This window comes from Vombatus ursinus, unplaced genomic scaffold (assembly GCF_900497805.2).
Source record: "Vombatus ursinus unplaced genomic scaffold, bare-nosed wombat genome assembly UNPS02014894.1, whole genome shotgun sequence".
Classification (NCBI taxonomy): Eukaryota; Metazoa; Chordata; class Mammalia; order Diprotodontia; family Vombatidae; genus Vombatus; species Vombatus ursinus.
In genome coordinates, this window is record NW_020954672.1 from 1641898 (window position 1) to 1659944 (window position 18047).

Here is an 18047-nt window from a genome sequence, read left to right on the forward strand (position 1 = left end):
GTCCCCCACTGGGGCCCCAAGTAGAAGAAACACTGGAAAAAGTCACTAAGACCAGTCACACAATCATTCCAATTAATTGTTAGTCACTGAGACCTCTCTGAAGACTTTAGAGACTGTTTAGAAGCTCAAGGTCTGGAGCTTGTACAAGAACTTCAAACTGCTGTCCCTACCCATCTTAACTCCTTAAAAAACAATAGGGTAAAGGGAAAAAATTCAAAAATCAGCTTCTCTAAATAAGTGTGACATCCTATCCTTTACAATTCACTTCAAACACTACCACTTACTCCAGGAAGAATTCCATTTTTTCTTCAGTTGGTAGCAACTTTCTCCCTCAGACCTTACAGAAGATTTTGTTTTGTTAATTGTGCAATATACCAATCGGTAATATAATAATGTGTATTAACAGCTATTAGACCAGAGGCTCCTTGAAGGTTGAGATTAAAGCTTCCTATCTTCTACATGGCTCAGTGGAGTTCTCTACATCCGCTGGACATGAATAAAAATATTTTGGATAGACTAAGTATGTACAGAAAGCTCTGCAAATGGAAGATGAATGCCCTCATTTATTAATATTAACTGTTATAAAAATGCAGAAAGTATACTCATACAGAATTCTAGTAATGAAATTGCAACTGGGCCAATATTTTAACAAACTAACACATTTTACATATAACTTAGATGCTGACATCTCATGGTGTCCTTGCTTTATCTAGCACTTAATATGTTCCAATCTCCTGTGAATGATACCATTATCACACTTAAATTGTTACCAAGTAAACAGTAAGACAGTAAAAAGGAGTTGTTACAACTTTAAGAGAAACGCAGGAAAAATGTGGCAGAAGCCTATGCTGTACTGATTTTAAGATAGCATTTGAGACAGCATTTGATAACTGATAATCCATAGCCTTCTCCATGTCTTAATATGGATTTCCATCAATTTCCCAAATATGGCAGATTTATGACATATCTTACTTTAAATACTTAAGGTAAGTTTAAATGACTATTTCACAACTAGCACAATCAATTAACTGGTTCAGTCAGCCAGAAAAAGTAATGGAAAACTAAATACCTACAAACTTATGTTGGAAATAACTTTCATATAAAATTTTGACCACAGTGGGGAAGGAAAAAATGGTTAGCACATGACAGTTTTAACTAGTCAGTCTACTTCAATGTAAATTAACATTCAGAAAATAGCAACTTCATAGATAAGTCTTACAATTCTCATATTAGGAATTTTTTCTGCAATCTTAAAATAGCCATAAATAAAAGAATCTGCTTAAGATTACTTTAGCAAGTAAGTCACAATCTAAAAAAAAAATTTCCATGCATATATTTTTCTCTTGTGCTGGCATATGATGATTTACTAACTACAGATTTTCAAGAGCACTACAGATAAAAATATTTCATTTTAAAGAATCTATCACAGACAGTACTAAAAAGTAACATGTCTACAAAAATTTAATCGGTCTAACAATAAAATTTGAGTTAAAATTTACCTAGCACACTTTTTATTGGGGGTGGGCTGGTGCCACTGGAGGGTTTGTGCATAACCCCTTATTCCAATATGAGATATTGAACGGTAATTTCAAGATTTGGAACTAGAATGCAAAATCTTTTCTAACTCTTCACTGGTAATTATTCCTCTTGGATATTTCGTTTACTCAACGCAGAACAGAACTCTGCTTAACAGCTAAGAATTACTGCCACTAACGTCAAGTTTAACTACATATGTTTTAAAGCCGACAAAAAGACTCCTGACTTTATAAGAAATAAGAGATAATGCCGCATTAACTGCTTTTTCTGACCATGTGCCCCAGGAATCCTAAAAGACAGAAAACAAATGAGCTTTTAAGTATCGCACCGCCTTGATTGTTGGCAGCGATGCTGGTGTATACCGCTCTATTACCGCCTTAAGAACAGCATACCTAGCACTAGCAGAGCCGAAAAAGAGGCGGGAGTTGATGGGGTGAGGGGGGGAGGGTCCTCCAATTCTAAAAATCAAGCCCCTAATAATAGACATGCTCACACCCAGACACACATCATTCCTACCCCTTCAGCCTTGCCATGCGAGGGTAGGTGGGATTCTGGTAGGGCCATAAGTGGGACCGTAGTCGTTCTGGGAGGACTGTGAGTAGGCTGTACGAATAATACTGCAGGAAAGGTAGTGTAGGATGCGATCATTGAGTGGCAAGAGCGAGAGGGCGGGAAGCGACAGAGAGGATTATTATGCGTGACTCGGGGCTGGCCAACGGGGAAGACGGTGGTGGCGGCCTGAGAATACGAAGGTTGGGGGTTCCCTCCTCCATCACCCTACGCCGCGAGGGGCCGACCGCAGTGAATGATGAGGGAGCAGCGAAGGCAATGGAATCAGAAGAAATCCCTCCGGGAAAGGAAAAAAGGGCGCCGAAAAGCAGAGGCATTATGGGATGACGAAAAAGGCTCTCCCGAGGGATTATTATGAGCTCTTCCTTACCCGCCAGTTGCTATAGAGCCTTTTCACTCGCCGGTAATAAGCTTCTTTGTCGAGAGTCACCGCCATGGCCCGGGACGCGACTCTTCTTTGGGCTCCGAGAATCACGCGAGGTCCCGGCTCCACCGCCCGCTGTCGGCCCGGAATCCTGCGCTCTCCTACTGACCCGGAAGTAGACTCCGGGAAAAGGGGGGGCTCTTTCCGCTTCCGGGATTCCAGAGAGTTAGTTTTTTTTTTCCCCGGAGGTTGTTGGGGTAGGCGTATGTAGTTTAAAAAAACAAAAACAAAAACAAAAAACTCACGAAATTCACAGAGGACAGATGACCCAGATTTTCGCGGGGTTTTCCAGTCAATTCCTTTGCGGCTACGCGCGAGCACGCATACTCACGTGACTCGAGCGGAGACGCGCCCGCTACATCCACGCTCTTGCACGTGGTCTCCCAGAGCGGGTAGCAGAGGGGGCTGGAACTCAGGAGAGCGGCGAAGCTGCCGGGCCCCGCCCCGCCCCGCACGTGAGGGGCTAGCGCGCGTCCGGCGGTGGCAGCGCGCGGGCCTCAAGAGGCCCCGCCCCTATAGCAAGACTCACGGCAGGAAACTGCGCTGTTGGTCTGAGGGTGTTGGGAGGGCAGGAAATCGCCCTGCTCACTAGGGCTGGGGGGCGAGGGGAGGTCGTGAGATGGTGGACCGTGAGGTGAGGTTGGGCCTCAGATCACTGTTTCCGCCTGTGATGGCTTGAGGGAGCTGAGGTGGGGTCCGACCCCGCCAGTCATCAGCCTCCCCCTCCCCTCACTCCAGGCTTTGACCAGCTCCTCCCCCCAGGCCCTGAGGTGGCCTATGGGCCTATTCCGCCCCGGGCCCAAGGGGAGGAGCACCCGTCTGTTTACACATGCGGGGTTTGATGCAGAACGCCTGGAGCCACGGCAGCCTAGGCCGTGGGGAAGCTGATATTCCTAGATATCAGTCAGATGATGAGACAGTCTTGGCCCTAGTTTCATCCCCTTGGGGCATTGAAATAATAAAATGGGAAGGGAGAATTGTGCCCAAATAGAGCAGGATGAAACCCAGCACATAAAGAGGCCAGCCACATAGTCATTACATCACGTTTCCCACTGCTTTAGACCGCGTCTGAATCACAGGACTCATTAATGATCTTGAAAAGACGCAAGGCTATATATCCGTTTAAATTCCTGTTAGAACCAGAGAGTACAAACAAATACTAGGGCCATAAAAGCATGGAGAAAGTTGTTTTTTTTTTTTTTTGTTGCCCTGACCTGTGGAACAATTTGTAATCTGGACAAACCTCATTATTCACCTGCTATAAGCTTGTTTCATTTCAAAACTGCACATAACAGTCACTGGCTTGGTTAACTAATGGATTTGTTTAAGAAATGGCCAATGCTCGCCCAGAATGAGCACCCTTACATCATTTGAAATAATTAGCATTTTACATTAAATAGGAGCACAAACAGCACTGGGGAAGAGTGGAAAAGGATTAACTTAAATTTATTAATGCCAAGGGGAAGGAAGGTAACAGTTCCTGACCCTCCAGCCTGTATCCACAGTTCCAGCAGGAACAGGCTCTGTCAGAGGCTGGGGCCAGCACTACAGTCTGTTGTTAATGGAGGTGTCCAGGGAAGGGGTAAATGAGCACACCAGCTGCTCCAGTCTCCATTCCTTCCCCAGAAATGAGGAAGTGGTTATGTATTATTTGATGAGTTCCCCTGCCCACCCAATCCTCTCATATTTGGGAGCAATTAGGTACAAGTTTTCTTTTTCTTTTCCACCTCCCCAAGTCCTGGGTTTTCCCATCTCTCTCCTGCCCCTTTCTTTTTTCCAGTCCAAGGGCCAGAGTGAATGAAAAAATTCAACAACCACCAAAGCAGTGGGGACCATGCTGGGACATCAGTCATCAGCATCTTCACTGGAGTCCGAGTTGGCTGGCATCATAGGGTCATCAATGAGTGAGAAGTCCCTTTCTGAGCTATCATAGCCCTGAGATAAGTCATCATCTTCTTCCTCATCATCTTCTTCCTCTTCTTCTTCCTCCTCTTCCTCTTCCTCCTCAGGTTGCAGTGGTGGCAACCTGAGGGCTGTGCCTGCAGAGGTGGTGGTAGCTGGCGTGGAAGGGTAGCTAGAAGCTCTCAGGCCTGGATGGTGATGATGGTGGTGGTGATGGTGGTGGTGATGATGTTGGTGATGAAGCATTGTGCTGGAGTCTACATGAGGGGATGACACTGTACCTCCCATCACAAATGGCACAAAAGGTAAAGATGCAGAGGTGGCACTGCTGTGCCCTAGTGATGACACAGGCTGTAGGCCACTGCTACCATGCTGGAAGTTACTATGCAAAGACAGGGGTCCAGAGCCCCCACCCTGCATCAGGGCCACCATCTTGGATAGGTCTGGCCGTACCCTGCGGGCCCGCTTCTTGCTATTGTCTGGTGCAACTGGGCCTGGTAAGACCCGGTTGAACATAGTGTCGGGGAGATGACCCTGGGAAAAAGGAAGGGAGGAAAAAGGAAGGGAGACAAGTGGGAAAAACAAGTCAAAACAAATTTCTTAGTTTGCAAAAGCTTCCTCACAGCATGACTCACTAGTTCAGTCATTTTTTAGCATATTCCAAATAGTGTGTATGTGTAGGGGGATGTTAGGTTAAGTAAATTAGAGCACAGCATTAATCAGGCCAAGGTCATAAATTTGATAGCTTTGAAGGTCAGCTAGGTTTGCTGTTTCATAAATTCATAGGGCACTTCCATTCCACCCTAGCTACTCAGCTCACAAACCCATATTTTTCGCCCATGTAATCACACAATTATCAAGTTTAGTTACACAGAAAAGAAAAAAATGCATCTCTCTTCCTTTACTGCAGAGGTGGGGGAAGATGGGTGTGGAAAATACATATAAACAAACATATGTATACACATATAAACACACACATACAGAATTAGTTAATGTATTGGTTAGTTTTACTGAACACCAATTTTTTCCCTCTTTTTTATTCTTTATTAAAAGGGATGGCTCTCAAAGGAGGGGAGACAGGAAGGATGTATTTGGATATGAAGGTGATATTTAAACAAAATATATCAACGAAAATTTAAAAATGATAAAAACGAGTGGAAACAAGTCAGAATTTGCCTGGTTTACTATATAAATAAACCTAGATAACAATTAAAAGCACATGCATAATCACGGTGGGTTGTAATGTTATTTTCACATACAAACAGCAACATTATTCAGATTTGACCATATTACCCATTAGTGCACCAAGGGTAGGTAAATTCAGACTATTGGTAACCATTTCTGAAGCACTGGATATGGAGTCAGAAGACCTGGGTTCAAATTCCAAATCTGACACTATTTGTACAACTGAGAGCAGATTAACTAGGTGTTTAATGTCTCTTGCCTTCCATTTTCTCCTCTCTAAAATGAAGGCATTGGACTAGTTGATTTCTAAGTTCACTTACATGCTCTAGGATTCTATTTGTAATCTATTCATACCCTTCCCTGCCTTGTAAAATAGAATACCTTAATGCTCTCACTTATAGGGTGGAGGTCTGACTATTCTACAATATCCAGTTACAATGCAGTTTTACAATAAAAATCCAATTCCTTAATTTTATTTGATAATTGTGCCAGAGACTGTAAATCACCACTTATAATACCTCTTAGAACTGGCACTCTGCCAATTACACAGTAATATATTTAAATATGTGTGCCTTTCCCCACAAAAGTGTTTCTCTGATGGCTATGCTGAGAGAATGTAAGCTCTGGCCAATCATATATCAAGCTAAGAAAGCTTCCAGTAGAGGTCAAGGAGCTGGCTGACTATTTTCTAAGACCTAGGCAAATTCTGACAGTAGGTAAATTAGAAGAGATTAATAACTAGGATGGCCAGAGGGTGATTAATTTTTTTTGGCCATAGCAACTCTTTAAAAACCATCTACTAAGCTCTAGAAGTTATGATCTGCATAGGTACAATAAGTACCCACATTAGCAAAATCACAATCCTAAAAGCACTGACATAAATATATATAGGGTGTACCAAAAGTCTTAGTGCAATTTTAATCTATTAAAGCTTAAGCTTGGGCACCCCATATATAGATGTGTGAACTTACACACACACACACACACTCTTTTCTCTTTGTCTCTCTGGAACACGTTGATACCATCAGTGTGAGGCTCTTTTGGTACTGATATTTGAGAAATACTCAAATGACTCTTATTTATTCCTTCTCATGAATAAATATGACTATTATAAGAAAGATATTGTGCTGGGTGGTTTTTTTTTTTTTGGTGAGGCAATAGGGGTTAAGTGACTTGCCCAGAGTCACGCAGCTAGTGAGTGTTATGTGTCTGGGGCCAGATTTGAACTCAGGTCCTCCTGACTCCAGGGCCAGTGCCCTATCCACTGTGCCACCCAGCTGCCCCTGTGTGCTGGGTGTTTTTAAGAAAACAAAACAAAACAAAACAATTTCTTCATCTCTGGGCTTAAGTTCTTTCATCTTTAAAATGAAAGGATCAGACTAGCTACTCTCTAAGGTCCTTCACAACTTAAATTTTAGATTCTATGACACAGTTCTTGTTTATTTGGTGACCTTATGGGTGTTTACAACTTAACCCTCTCCCCCCTCAAAAACTCCACCCTACATGTATATTCAGATTGGTAAAACAAGAATGATTATTCACTTTATGAAAAGAGTCCATCATAGAATTCCTTTCCATATTAAACTCTTCTGAGCTATTAAGAATGATGTGATTCACACAAATTTCAGGGACAAATTCATTATATAAACTAAAGTAAATCTGTATAAATAAGGTGGAGACAAATATAGCAACAACTCCAGGTTGCAATCACGTGTTTAAAGCACCAAAAATGGGGCAAAACTAGAGGTTTATTAAGCTGCTGGTCACACCCCCTCCCCCCAACCATGACAATGGAACATCTACCTGGAAAGGCAGCAAAGAAACCCAATGACTCATGGTCCCTGGCCCAGTCAAGATCTGAAAAATTGCTAGTTAATCCCAATTTGGAATTAACCATTACCTTAAAACCTTCTAAAATGTCTAGTATATTTTTATATTCTTAGTCAAGATGAATTTAAATTAACTTTGTTTTGAGATTTTGGGGATTAGTTTTAAGATAGAACACTATAGTACCATAAAACATCACTGGGAACTACTGCTCTTATACCTTTTTTTACTCATATATAAAATGGAGATGAGAGGCAAGTAGTGGATAGAAAGCTTCTGGGCTCAAGACCCACCTCTGACTTTTACTGGTTGGGTTACCCTGGGTAACTCATTTCGAAAGATCCATTATTTCAATCTGATTATTCAACTGAAACTCCTCTCTCCAGATTTACCAATGATCTCTTAAAATTGTGGCCTTTACTCAATACACATCTCTTAAGCTCTTGACAGAATTTGTTCCCATTTACCACTCTCTTGGAATATAGTATGATTTAATAAGTGCTTACTGACTGCTACTCTGTCCTTTTTGGGTTTTCTTGATACTGGCTCTATTCTGTTTCCCTTACCAGTCTGACCGCTCCTCAGTTTCCTTTGCTGGATCATTACATCCATATCCTACCTTCTAACCATAGGTGAACCACAAGCCTTTATCCAGGGCTGTTTTTTCTACTCTTTCTTGGTGTCCTTACACAATACCTATGGATTCAATGATCATTTCTATGCAGATGATTACCACATTTATATATCTAGCCATGGTTTCTCTCCTGAGCACCAGTATCATCCACCCCACCAACTGTCTATGGACATTTTACAGTGGATGTTTTATAGGCATTTCAAATTCAACACATATCTACATTATATTTTGACACAAGGTCCAATCCTTTTCCCAACTTTCCTATTTCTGTTGAGGACACTATCATTCCTTCCAGTCATTCAAATCCACAACCTGGACTCTTTACTTTCCCTCACCCACACATCCACTTAGTTGTAAGTGTTGGTTATGTACCTCTATAATATTTCTCAAATTTGTCCCCTGTTCTCAACTCACATGGCCACTATCCTGGTTAAGGTCTCATTACTTCATCTAGACTACAACAGCCTCCTAATTAATTTCCTTGCTGAAGTCTCTCCCCTCTTCAATCCACTGCTTTGGTAATGCCAAAATAATGCTGCCAAAACAGAGGTCTGACCATATCAATACAGTATTCAAGAAGTTCCAGCTCCCTTACATTTAGGATGAAATAAAACTCCTCTGTTTAGCAGTCTTTCACAAACTGCCTCCAGTCATTTTACACATTACACTATCTTTTGGTCCAGCTAATAGTCTCTCAGACACAACATTTCACTTCTCATCTCAATGCTTTTGCATAGGCTGTTTCTTTGCCAGGAATGCACTTTCTTCTCAATGGGCCTCTTTGAATTCTTCGTTTCCTTCAAAGCTCAGCTCAAGTGTCACATCCTACATGAGGCCTTTCCTGATGCACCAGTTGCTAGTGTTTCTCCCTGACCCCCAAATTACTTTGTATATATTTATATAGGTACATTATGTTTCTTTGAAGGCTGAGACTGTTTCATTATTATCCCAGGGTTTTGATTGAACACTTGCAGATTTGCATTAGTATTGAGAGTTTACTAATCAGGATCCCTAGAACAATGAAATCATAGGTCTGGACCAAAAAAGGGGGGAGAAGAGGGGAGATACTTATCCTCAGAAATGCTTGTGTTGAAGAACAGATTATTAAAAAAAAATAGGAACTATGCTAATAAAGAAATTTGGAAATTAGGCCTAGAAAGAGTCCAGTTTTAAAAGCAGGCTATAACTAAATAGGTCTCACCTTCTTTCCATTCCGGGAATTTACTGTTTGCACTTGTTCGATTCCCAAACAACCCATCTCTGCCTTATTGGGTTTTTTACATCTGAGCCATTTCTGTTTTCGGTGATCTTCCATATACTGAAGCAGAAACATAGAGCAATTATCTTAAAGGATCAAAGATTTCTCTACCATAGTAGGTAGGGTAGCTCATATTATAATTTTCAGAAAGGAATAAGTAGAATAGTGCCACTGTCTTCCTCAAAAATGGATGAGGGAATATTAACTAAGGACAATAAAAATTTGTTTCTGGCATGCCTTATCTTTCTCATGCAGATTCAAACACTGGGAATGAATTTAAATGGTCACTTACGGCTAGGAACCGAGGATCAACAGCAAATTCTGGATGACCTTGTAACCACATTTCCAGTTCTGCCCGACGAGGGGCATCCTCACCCACCAGCAAAGTGCCATCGACCTTACTGATGACAGGAATCCGGGCTTCCAAGTCTACATCAAGGTGATGAGGCTCCTCCATACACTCCACCTCCAGCTGCAAATTCAGAATCCGACTCATGAGTACATTTTCTTATTTGGAGGAAAGACAGTTGTAGCCATAAAATGAACTGAAGAACTTATGTGTTCCCAAACCATTGTCTACCTAATGCTCACTGATTTAATTAGGAAAAAGGCCCAAGAGATCAAATTGTATTATTCTACTAGAGTCCCAGCGTCCATTCACCTCCATGAGCTTCTTTCGGCTCCCCTTCTTCTTATGGAATAGTGGATGTCCATCTCCTAGCACTCCATTGGCCATCAACTTGTGCTTCTGGAACGTCAATTTCAATCCTTCTTCCTAGGAGACACATCAGGCACCCATAACATAATATAGCACATGTTCCCAAACTAAAAGCTAAGCCCTGGTGAACTTGAGCTCTGTATCACCGTATGTATCAGTAACTAAGAAAAGGAAGGCCACCTGATTGACTATTAGAAGTCAGGAATATAACATAAAACTTTCACACCTTCTATTTTCTCTCAGAAATATCTCTATCTCCTGGCTCTGTGCCCCTCAGATGTCTACAAGAGAAGTGAAATTTAACTCAGTAACACCCAGTGCAGAGCATCATTGCCCTACCTGGTGCTTCAGTATTAGCATGGCGACTCATCACAGAGGCACATATATGGAATGAGATTTAGATATTTCCCTCTATTCTATGATGACTGACAAGTTGATTGTGTTTATCACTAAGGGGTTGGCAATTAAATTTTAGCATACACTGACTTGGGATTCTTAGATAAGGTATGGGTGAGAAACACATTCAGAGGACTGAAAAATGAACTAGAGATCTGATTTTAACACTAATTTGATTTTGGACTTCCATCAATAGTATTGCTATATCAATTTCTCTATGTATTATATAAAAATGCCATCCCACTTCAGATGATTGTTTTAACTTAAAAGGAGAAAGAAATATATACTTGTGCAAATATAAAATGCTAAATTATTTTAACAGTAACTATGTTTCTAGTAATTGATTTAATGCCTGGGTCACTAAAAAGGATCCTTTCTTTATCAAGATTTTCTTAAACAATATTATTTCCACCCATTTCTTAAGGAGGACAATTAATGATCTGACCCTTTTAGATATTCTTCCCCCGACCCCGTACCTTTCCCACATGAGCCCCAATTTTTTTGACTTTTCCATTTTGAAGTCTTTTAGTCAAATCAGCTCAACATTTTAGCTGAGCTAGTAAGATTAGTTAAAGCAAAGAATCAATTCCCCTACTCCCCTTTACCAAAAGTGCTCAGCTCACATCTTTGATCTGGACTGTAAATTCCTTCTCATCCATGCCCCGTCGAAGTTTGGTGAACTGGGCTGCAGCAGTACTAACAGCAGCCACCTCCTCTTCTGCCATTGAAGCTGCACTACTACTTCGAGGTGTGGGCACAGGTGAGTCACCATATTCGCCTGGAGCCAGCAGAGGACTATCCAGCAGATGGTTGCCTTGTCCCAGTGACCCTCCAGTCACCATTTCTTGGTTCCGGCGGTTGGAGGGCCATTTCCCTGAGAGGACAGCCTGGCAGACGAGGTCAATGCGGTTTATCAGGACACGATCCTAATCAGGAAGAAACAGAACCAATATTAGTTTTAGTGCAGACGTTGACTACAGAATGTATTTAATGATCCCAAATGGTGCTGTGAAATCTTCTGTTGCAGCTAAGATGCTTCGTGAGGCAAAGCCTTTGAGGCATAGAGGCTAGTCTCCAGCTTCCAGGTCTCTTAAACCAGTCAAACTAGACTACAGTCACTAAAGAAACAGCAGGACTGATCCCCCACAATGAAAACAAAACAAAAACTTCCATTCACATCTCTCTCTCTAACCCCTATCATAGTTTCCCCTTCACTTTGGGCCCAGAAATAGGTTGTCACCTTGGGCCATTCAGAAGCTCTCTGCCTCTCCTGAAGCAACAACAGTTCAGGAGTCATTTGCTCTCCATCTTCATTAGGGAATCCATCCTGGGACATGGTGAGGGACATGAGACTCTCTTCATCATAGAGTTTGGAGCAGGACTGGTCAGCACCTGGAGATGACACACAGAAATACCCAAATGAGCAGAAATGGAAGAAGAGAAATTACATTATGACTGAAAGGATAAATTTCATTTGGGCTATCAAGTCCAATTCTGAGCATCTCATGAAGAATAATGCATTTACAAAACAAAGGGAAATTATCTGCAGAGGTGGGGAACTATGGGCATGGAATATTGCATATTATCAGATTTGATTAAAATGTGTTGGCTGATTTTGTGAAGCTGCCCTGTCTTTTTAAGAAATTCTTTGTCACAAATGATGGCTTGATTATTAGGGGAGGGAAGAGAGATATATTCAGAAATAAAGGTGATATAAAATCACAAGGTGGATACAAACAAGATTTAAAAAAGGGGAAGTTATGACAGAAAAAAAGGGAAAAAGACCAATAACCCCTAAAATATGCACTTACTCAGCTTCTCTTCCTTTTCATCTTCACTATCTTCAGTGCTAGAGCTGGAGCTGGATGAGGAGGAAGAGGAGGAGGAGGATGGTGACAGTTTGCTTAAGTCCAGCTCAGAGTCCGAATCATCCTCTTCCTCCAGTTTGACTGGTGGAACACTTTGGGAAGTCATGGGGGTAGGATCAGAAGGGGCTACCTGTAGCTCATAGTCTTGTGGAATTGGCCTATTTTTGGCCATCGCCTCATGCTCTAGTTTTAAGGCCAGACTCTCCAGGCTGGGGCCACAGGTTGTTGCCTCCTCTGGCAGCTTTTCAGTAGGAGCGTCTAGACGCAGTGGCAGTGGTGAGGCGGTGCTCGAGGCATACTGTTGGTGTAGGAGTGGGGTAGAACAGCGTGACAGGGATGGAGCTGGTGCTCCTGCCTGTTGGCTCTGCATGTAATTCATACGAGCAGCCAGGAAGGAGAAGTCTGGGTCCTGCATGATATTGCAGTCTGTTTGGCTCACCCCATGGCGGGCTGCCCCTCGGAGAAGTTCCCCATCATGTCGAACTGGTTCCCACCACTTGGGCAATTCAGGGCCTGGGGGTTGGCACAAAGCCAATCGGTCTTCTAATAATGGATGGCATAGTACTTGTTCCCGTAATCGCCGAAGCAACTCAATTCGGAAAAGAGTTCGTGAGGCCCTCTCCTCTGTGATGGGTTCAATGAATAGAGTGGGGTCTGGGGATTCTGCAAGGAGACACAAGTGAAGAAGAGTTAACTGCTAGTTCTTTCATCATTCCTTCCCAGTCATCCTGGATTTGTCTCAGAACCACTTACCATCTCCAGCAGCAGGGGGCAGACGGCACACCTGTCGGCACATGGCCACAAAACCATGGAAGTACTTGGTAAGGCTTTCATCTGTTTTTTTGTCCAGACGGGCAAATGTACGGAATCGACCCCAGTGGAAGTGTAGGGTGTCAGGATCAAACTCCACTCCAAACGTTGACACCACTCGGTAGAAATCTGATTCCTCACGCCTTGTCCATCTATAAATTGGAAGAAAAAATACATGGTCAATAATCAGATGAGCACAGGAGGTTTCTTACAATTTGGCAACTTAAGATTACCAATGCCAACAAAATTTAAGAGAAGAAGTAAACATGCTCCAGAAGGCAGCAAAAGAAGTGGTTAATGGTATCTGAAAAACAGAAGAATTAACAAACTAGATGATAATGAACATCTTATATAAATGGTTTCCCTTATCAGAGGAGACATTCCTGGGATACTGTGCTCAAAAGTGGGTTTCTTAATCCCATAGGCTCTATAACTTTAGCAGGTAAGAAACCGTCTCTTTGTAAGAAGCTCAAGAACTCCTCCCTTTAGAAACTTAATTGAGAGAAGACTAGCAGGAGAAAGATAACATAATTAGAAATAAATTCAATTAATTCATTCCCCTTTTACTGATTTACCGCTGCTGCTTCTCTCGCCGTGCAATTTCTTTCAATTTGAAGGCTGCCTCACAACGTCGTCGCCGCCGGTCCCCACGCTCTGCTGCCTCTATCTTCATCTGTTCTCGCTTATAGCTACGTTGATAGGCAGTAACCAGACGCCGCAGTCTGGCTGTCAGGGCTGAGCCTGGAGGCCAGAAGAGATGACCTGGCTGCTGGGTCACCTGGACTGTGGGAAGTAAAGCAGAGTAAGTAGGGAATGGAGAAAGGGCTAGTGAAGGAGATAGACTGAGGTTTCCACCCACCCACAAGGCAATCCCAGTCAACTTGGGAGAGAATTAAGACAATACTCCCTACAATTTGTTCTCTCTTAGCCCAGCCTCCCCCATGAAAAAACTGAACTTTGGGAACCCAGGTTACCTTCATCACTGTCAATCACAGAAATCTCCTCATCCATCATCATCAAAGGGTCACCCTAGAGAAAGAGACCCATCCCACCAAGAGAATGGGGAAGGGGGTAAAACAAAGATGTTGAAATGCTGAAATATTTGCCCTGTGCTCCTCTTGGGTATCAAGTAGAGGAAGAATGATTCGCAATGAAATTACTATCCACAGAGAGATACAAATATTGTAAATCCCACTGGCCCTCATCAGAACATGAAGAAAATGGAACTTTCTTCATAAACCAATGGTAAAGAGTGTGTGTATACGTGTGTGTGTCTACAGCTGTCTTTTGGTGGGAGAGAATGGACGGAATGCAGTTCACAGAGGTTCAGCAAATCAATCTAAGAAATCGATCAAATATTTAAATTTCAAGGAGGGGCACCATAATACAGGAGTTAAAGGATGGGAAAAGATTTCTTTCTCACCTCATCCTCTTGGTCCTTTGGTGGGCCTTGAAGTGGCTTGTATTCAGGATCTTCACAGTCCTTATCAAAGTCAACCCTAAAACCATACAGAGATGTCAAGAAGAATTAATGACTTACCTTGTTTCACTGGTAAGAACCTGGGATGAAAGCCTAGCAAAACACAAATACACAAGGTAGAGTAAACCAGCTCTATTCCAGAGCCTCACTTGTGTGCTATCTCTGGCTTTGAAACATCCAGAGAGAAGGGGAAGAAGTCCTATTTCAGTAAATAAGTAAGTCAGAGTTGAAAAGTACTAAGGGACCCTGACTATAACAAAGAAGTATCAGCTACCATTTTCCTTCATAAAGGCTGTTAGTTCTCTCTAGTCTAACAACTAATTTTTGAGTCTTGTCCTCAACCTCACATCTACTCTTTTTGATAATGGTGGTAATGCTAGATAATATTTGGGGGAGAGGAGATCAGTGAAAATCACTAATGAAAAATAAAAATCTACCTCTTCACTCTAGAGAGGCTTCAGAAGGCCTACAAGATACTGTTTTCCCTTGATTCAGGACTTGTGGAAAACTCTACTTCTATTCTCAATTTCTCTTTACTGGTTGTCTTAAGTGTTAACACTCAGGCTCCCACAATGTGATGAACACAGAATAAGTTCAGATACTCAGGCCTTTGTTCAAGACATCAATATGAGCCACCTTAGAGATCAGATTATCTGAGAAGAATAAAATTAGTTAAATGACTCATCACCATTTATAGCATTGGGTTTCCATTGCCTCTGAAATGGAACAAAGATCCCAAAGAACTAGAACTAGGGGGTTAATTAATTTACTGAATACTGAACAAGATATATTTAGTACTAAATAAGGTACCATGGTCTTAATTTGATGCTGAAATAGAAAACAGGCCAACTATTCGTTAACTTGCCAAGGTAGAAGGAAAAGTAATATAACCTGAGGCTAAAGGATACAAGATCAATCCAGAGTAGAGGAAGACTCTGGACATGTGGCCATTCTTGCCCTGTCCTTTCCTGAAAAATCAATACCACTGCTTAGAAGGCTAGACTAAGCAAGTCTGTAGTCTATTTAATGCATAACAGACCCCCAAAATAGAATGGCATTTAAATTTGCCATGACTAATTCTTACCACCTACTTTTTCCCCTTTAATCACTCTTTTCAATATTTAACTCCTATTACTTCAAAGGATCATAAATTTAGAGCTGACAGTTACCTCAGTGACCATCGTGTCCAACTTCCCCTACTATTTTAGTTTTATTATTTTACTTTATTATTCTTCATGTTTAATACACTGAACTGTTTCGAAGAAAGGGGATGGATAAACCCAACAAAAAAAATGTTCCTTTTGAGGAACATAAAAGGAATTATGTAAAGTCACTTGAATTTTGAACATTACATAGGATTGCTGGTCACACAAGAGAGTAGCACTGTTATATTTTCAATTAAAACTCCTATTATATATTTTATGACACTGACATACACTCAGTCAATTTGACATTACTCTCATGATCCTTGTCATGAGTCCTATTTTTTTACTTTTATAAAGTAACTAGATATCAGAAACATGAGTTTTGTAACTTTGAAAATAAACACATAAACTCTGCACAAAAGGGTAGTTGTTAAAACCTAAAGAAGTTTATTTCATGTGCCCCTCAGGTTTCCACGGGAGAAGTGTTGTTACATTCACTGGTACCCAGCCCAGAACAATACTGCCCTGATTGGTGACTCAGTATTAGCATGGCAACTCATCATGGGGGCCCACGGTCCAGTAAATAAATGCCTATATGTGGTGAACATCACTATTAATAGAAATGTGACTAGAAACCAGAAAATTCTTAGGCAGAGACTATATATATATAATACATGAGCTATAAGACCAGAACTCAGGGCTGGAAAAAACCTCAGAGATATTTTAGTCCAAGCTATACCTCAACAGGACTCTCTTCTACAACCTCTCCCAGGGGTCCATCCATCTATCCTTTTGAAGACTGCTAGTAAAAAGGAACTCACAACTTCCCTAGGCATTCCATCTCACTTCTGGACAATTTTAGATAGCTTGGCCCAAATCTTTCCAGTAAGCTATCACCTTTTGAACAAGCCACTTATCCTCTCAGTTGCTGTGACTATATAAAAATGTTTTTAAAGTACGGGAAATTTAATATCACAACTTTTCATTAATGCTGTCATCTTATGGTCATTACATAGTTAGGCTCAGGCAGCCATACTCTTTATGTGACTGCCACCCTGTGGCAAGATAACACTACTCACAGGAAACTACAAGGATCATCAAGATCTCCTCTGGGCTCATCTAAGAAGACACAGTTGTGCTTTTTCTTAGACCTGATAATCAAGTTCTTCAAGGGAAGGGACATTGTAATTTATGAGAAAGCCTACACTTGATGCTCAGTCACTCACCCTTCTACGATATCAGAAAAATTGTCCAACACTCGATGCTCTGCTGCAATGGCTTTGTCATCTGGTCGGCCAGCCTTTTCTAGAAAGCATAAGGCTGGATCTGCTCTCATGGTATTATATTTCTCGTAGCCTAGGTGGGAAAGGCCCAGAAATCAAAGACAATATGGATTTCATTTTGTCAAGGTAAAGTTTCTTCAACTGGTAAAACTTGCATTATATATGATTAGAATATCTAGAATACTTTACCTACAGTGCAAAATGCTGATGTCATAGCTGATATGTTAGAATTGTCAGATAACATTTTTATTCTATTAAATGTTCCTAGTGCATTTTATATGTTTCACAATTAGTGGGTAGTGAAATAAAGACTTGTAGAAATAATGGTGATAGGAGACAGATTTAAATAACAATTTAATTATTCTATTATGATCCCTATTTTATAGGTGAAGAACTGAAAGCAATTAAGTGACTTGTCCTTAGTCATAAAGAAGGCCTGGGGGGCAACTAGGTGTTGTAGTGGATAGAGCACCAGGCCTGAGTCAGGAGGACCTGAGTTCAAATCCGGCCTCAGACCAAACACTTGACACTTACTAGCTGTGTGACCCTGGGTAAGTCACTTAACCCCATTGCCTAGCCAAAAAAAAAAAAAAAAGCATGGAATTAGGGATTCAGAAAACTTTACCTTCTGAAACTAGCTACTATATGCTTTGCACACAGCAGGCATTCAATATATTTTTGTGGAATGAGAATAAATAAGCTTTCATACTAGGTGGTTTAAACCTTTAAAAATACAATCTACACACCATCAAAATGGTTAAAATATCATTCAATTTCTCAATATCCTGTAGAGTAGGTAGGAAAACAAGTTTCTTTACTCCTTTTTAAACTTTTTTTTTAAACTAAGAAGTATGCCAATATAGCAAAGACCTATGATTTTGGTGGTGTGGGAACCTCCTCCACTAAGAAAGACTGCAACTGTTCATAACTTATAGACTTAGGGGGATACTTAAGGCCCAGAAAGGTTAAGTGACTTGCCAATGGTCATTACAGGTAGTAGCAGAAGTTGGA

The 18047-nt window shown here is 41.3% G+C and overlaps 2 protein-coding genes and 2 non-coding genes across 8 annotated transcripts in view; all 4 read right to left on the bottom strand.

Moving 5' to 3' along the window:
* Positions 1–2861, bottom strand: part of SUPT16H (SPT16 homolog, facilitates chromatin remodeling subunit) — a 32246-nt gene extending 29385 nt beyond the window's left edge. Inside the window, exon 1 of the mRNA XM_027843036.1 lies at positions 2477–2861. Coding sequence (XP_027698837.1) covers positions 2477–2542 — 66 coding nt within the window. The 5' untranslated portion in view covers positions 2543–2861. The remainder of the gene's footprint in view (positions 1–2476) is intronic.
* A 1096-nt stretch (positions 2862–3957) lies between these two features.
* Positions 3958–18047, bottom strand: part of CHD8 (chromodomain helicase DNA binding protein 8) — a 59863-nt gene continuing 45773 nt past the window's right edge. For all 5 annotated transcript variants that reach the window (XM_027842957.1, XM_027842958.1, XM_027842960.1 and 2 more), the window contains 12 exons: positions 16980–17109; positions 14552–14627; positions 14103–14157; positions 13704–13911; positions 13072–13280; positions 12262–12981; positions 11691–11842; positions 11074–11376; positions 9998–10111; positions 9629–9808; positions 9280–9396; positions 3958–4966 (listed from right to left, as the gene is read on the bottom strand). In XM_027842957.1, the coding sequence (XP_027698758.1) occupies positions 4376–4966; positions 9280–9396; positions 9629–9808; positions 9998–10111; positions 11074–11376; positions 11691–11842; positions 12262–12981; positions 13072–13280; positions 13704–13911; positions 14103–14157; positions 14552–14627; positions 16980–17109 (2855 nt within the window). In that variant the 3' untranslated portion in view covers positions 3958–4375. The remainder of the gene's footprint in view (positions 4967–9279; positions 9397–9628; positions 9809–9997; positions 10112–11073; positions 11377–11690; positions 11843–12261; positions 12982–13071; positions 13281–13703; positions 13912–14102; positions 14158–14551; positions 14628–16979; positions 17110–18047) is intronic.
* On the bottom strand, positions 10323–10432 carry LOC114028870. The gene has a single exon (XR_003567418.1). It is a non-coding gene; the product is annotated as a small nucleolar RNA U6-53/MBII-28 (small nucleolar RNA).
* On the bottom strand, positions 16212–16321 carry LOC114028871. The gene has a single exon (XR_003567419.1). It is a non-coding gene; the product is annotated as a small nucleolar RNA U6-53/MBII-28 (small nucleolar RNA).